Source organism: Chaetura pelagica, unplaced genomic scaffold (genome assembly GCF_000747805.2).
Source record: "Chaetura pelagica isolate M959 unplaced genomic scaffold, ChaPel_1.0 scaffold553, whole genome shotgun sequence".
NCBI classification, from domain to species: Eukaryota; Metazoa; Chordata; class Aves; order Apodiformes; family Apodidae; genus Chaetura; species Chaetura pelagica.
The window spans coordinates 172,798-176,589 of NW_009952808.1; the positions used below are offsets into that span (position 1 = coordinate 172,798).

Here is a 3,792-nt window from a genome sequence, read left to right on the forward strand (position 1 = left end):
TTCCCTCACTTACAGATAATTCACTGTTACCTTCTTAGACACTTGCCATGGTGGGGGGTGAGTTTCTCTGCCCACTGTGCCACCTCAAAGCCTGGGAGTCAGCTTTGACTTAGGTGCTTCACTTTTTAAAACCAGGTGAGATGACTCCCACCTTTAGAGACCAGAAAGTCTGCTCTGTCCCACCAGGTTTTCTTATCACTTCCCATGCACCTCATCTCGTTCTCCTGCTACCTTCCTCAGGTGCTTCTGGTGAGGGTTATTTGACAGGCAGAAAGAAAAAGAGACAAGGCTGAAGGATATTTATTAGAGAAGAACAGTCTGGACCACAAAATTAGAGGGAAAAGACAAGATTTTGGCTTTAAAGATGCTCTGACTGCTTTGGCTGTGCGTGTCTTAGGTGTCCTAGGGATTTGTTCTTGCTCTCTTTTCAAGCCTTGGTTTATTTAGACTTTGGAGCCCATTGGGGAATGACTTTCTGTGGGTTTCTTGAGTGATTCCATCTAACTTTAGTCATCAAAATACGGCTACATAAGGAAGGTTGATCAGCCCATGGAGAAGAGATGTTCTCCCTCTGTGGCCAGTGGGGGATTTAGATACAAAATTGACCTTACAATGGCATCCAACCCCACCCAGATTTTGGCTATCATGTCACTGAGTACCAAATAAACCCACACCAGGAAGGAGGATGCACAGTTGTCCACGACTAAAAAAAGCTGTTGGGTGGGGAGCAAAACACCTGTGTTGGATGAATGTGAGAACAAAGCCCATCTTTGAAAAGGTTACTTTAATTGTCAAGTAAGTTGAGGTCTGACATACACTTCATCTTGCCTGGGTTACTCAAAACCTAAGGATCTGTCTTTGAGTTACAGAAGGGAAACCCCTCTCTAATATTCATGTCTGATTTTGCCCTGATCAGATCAGAAAACAAAATGTCCACGTGGCAGAATGAAATGGAAGGATCTTGGCCCATGAGGACCCTGAGTTGGACTGAAATGCAGTAGGAATTCAGAGGAGCAGAAACCAGCTAGAGAGGGAGCAAAAAAGGTTGGGCAAATGCTCATGGCACAAGGGGGGAAATAGTAGTTGCAAACAACTGCAGCCTTTCTTGGAGAAGACAGCAGATTTGTTTGGGAACCAGCATAACAGACCTTGAGGAATCTTCATATCTGAAGACAAATGACAGTAGCAGCTCAGGTTTGCTTGAGAACTTCCATGTTCATGTGCTCTGAGGTTCATTAGGAAACTCTTCAGAAGCAAAACTCAATTCAAGCTTTAGACAAGCAAGTCTAGAATGGCTGCAGGTGGAGGAATAATGACATGTTTCTACTTGGAGAAGTAAAAGCAACAGGACCAACACCTGGAGAACCTTTAAGGAAAGGGGGATGTGGGTCTATTCATTGCCCTTCTCAGGGCACACTTCAGGTCCTTGTTCCTGAGGCTGTAGATGAGGGGGTTCAGCATTGGGGCCACGATGGTGTAAAACACTGCAACCACTTTGTCCCTGTCCTGTGGAGTCCTTGCCTTGGGATTCATGTACATGCAGATGGCTGTCCCATAGAACAGGGTGACCACCACCAGGTGGGACCCAGAGGTGGAGAAGGCCTTGGATTGCAGGTGTGCAGGCTGCATCTGCAGGACGGCGGAGAGGATGCGGGCGTAGGAGGTGATGATCAGAAGGAAGGGGATGAAGACAATGAGGATGCTGAAGATGAAGATGACCAACTCTGTGAGGGCAGTGTCAGCACAGGCCAAGGCCAGCACTGCTGACATTTCACAGAAGTAGTGGTTCACGGTGTCTGGCCCACAGAAAGGCAGCTGGAAGGTGAGGATGTTGATGACCATAGAGCTCAGGAAGCTGCTGGTCCAGGAAACCAGGATCATGTGAATGCAAACCCTCCTGGTCATGAGGGTGGGATAGAGCAAGGGCTGACATATTGCCAGGTATCTGTCATAGGCCATGAACCCGAGCAGGAAACACTCTGTCATGCCAAAAGCCAAGGAGAAATACATCTGAGCAGCACATCCAGAGAAGGAGATGGTCCTCTTCTTGGTCAAGAGGTTCACCAGCATCTGGGAGACATTGCTGGAGATGTAGCAGATATCTAAGAAGGACAGGTTGGCAAGGAAAAAGTACATGGGTGACTGCAACTGGCAATCAACTCTGATCACTGTAATGACCAAGATGTTCCCAGCGAGGGTGAGCAGATAAAAAACCAGGAACACTATGGAAAGAACAGTCTGTGTCCTTGGCTGGGAGGACAGGCCTTCAATGATGAATTCTGTCACTACACTTTGGTTTTTGCTGCCCATTATTATTCCAGTGGTTTAACTGCCAAGATAAGAAATAGCAACAAAGTCAACCCAAGCCTGTTGCAAGAGAACTGTAGCAAGAGCTTTGATTTCTCCTCCTTTTCTTGCAATGAAGCCAAAACTCAGAACACAGATCACATCTAACAAATGAAACATGTCCAACCACCTGAATGTACATCTAGGGTCTCATGGAATCCTCATCCCTACAGCTCCTGCCGTTCATGTTCTGCCTTTCCACAATGTTGTCTAAGATGGTTCGAGGCTTTTGCTGTGACAAGAAAGTTTCTGAGTGGTCACAGTTCCTGGATCTCGAGTCTTCATCCAAGGAGAGTAGCACTACAGCAGTCATGCTGGGGAAGACACTGACAAATGTCACCCGATATGCTGAGGGCTATCTGAGACATCTGAGGGGGGCTGTGACAGTTGAGGTGGGGATGCTGGAGGATTTCCACTCCTCTGGAATGAAATCTGGACAAATGCCAGGTCACACTGGGATGTCTCAAGTGGTACCAGGCTGCTACTCCTGAACACATTACTTGGATGACTGGTTGATACAGTCAATGGGCTCTAAAGGGCAACTCAGGTGACCAGCTGGTAGGAGGTAACTTCAGCTATCTCAACTTTTCAGCTGTTCCTGGGAACCTGAGGAGCTTTCTGGACCTAACCTTGACACCTGGGTTGTTCCTCACCCATGACAGAAATTTAGATGTGTGATTTCTCTATAAATGGTTCTATGTAGATGCCTCTATGTGATGCCCTCACCTGAAACTGAATCCTGGCCTGGGTGTTTAAGACCCAGCAGGCTCTCCCCACCTGAGACAGCAATTATGCTGTCCAGGAAAAGTGTTGCAAAATGAAGCAGAGAAATTGTTCTGGATGGAGCTTAAGATATAACCAAAAAAAGCCCAGTTCAAGGAGCTTCCCTCAGCCCAGGATCATTATCTCAGGTGAGATGGCTGAGCCTCCACCCCAGTCAACAGAACCAGAGGGCTCTGGCTCCACCACAGCCAGAGACATTTCTCTCCTTTCAGCCCATTCTTTATCACTTTAAACCTTGTGCCAACACAAAACATGTCCATCCAACTTCTGATCCCATGCAGACCTGATTTCCATGCCTACCTGGGGTAGGCAAAGAACAACTACAGTTTGTGGTCCTGTTGTTGATGAATATCCCACCCCACCAAAGACCACCTGAAAACTGGGAGCAAGAAGGGAAATTTGCTCTAGCAATCACATCCATAACTAGAGTGGGATTTTCTACAGTATTTTGGAATGTCTGAGACCAAGTGGCTCATGAGAAGTTCCATGGCCTTGAGGTGGGTGCTTCTAATTCACTTACCCACTTCTGGAAATCCTCCCCTTATAGTACTGATGTTAGCAGGTGGCACCAGTTCTGAACTTCACATCTTTGGGTTTCAAAGCAATTTGAAGGATGAGAGTCATTTTAGGTTTTATAGGTGAGAAAAAGCAGACAAAAATCAA

The 3,792-nt window shown here is 46.7% G+C and overlaps 1 protein-coding gene across 1 annotated transcript; it reads right to left on the reverse strand.

The window, feature by feature from the left end:
* Positions 1-1,368: 1,368 nt before the first annotated feature.
* LOC104386433 (olfactory receptor 2D3-like) lies at positions 1,369-2,310 on the reverse strand. The gene has a single exon (XM_009995042.1). The coding sequence runs from the start codon at positions 2,308-2,310 to the stop codon at positions 1,369-1,371; it is 942 nt and encodes a 313-aa protein (XP_009993344.1).
* Between the last annotated feature and the right edge of the window lie 1,482 nt (positions 2,311-3,792).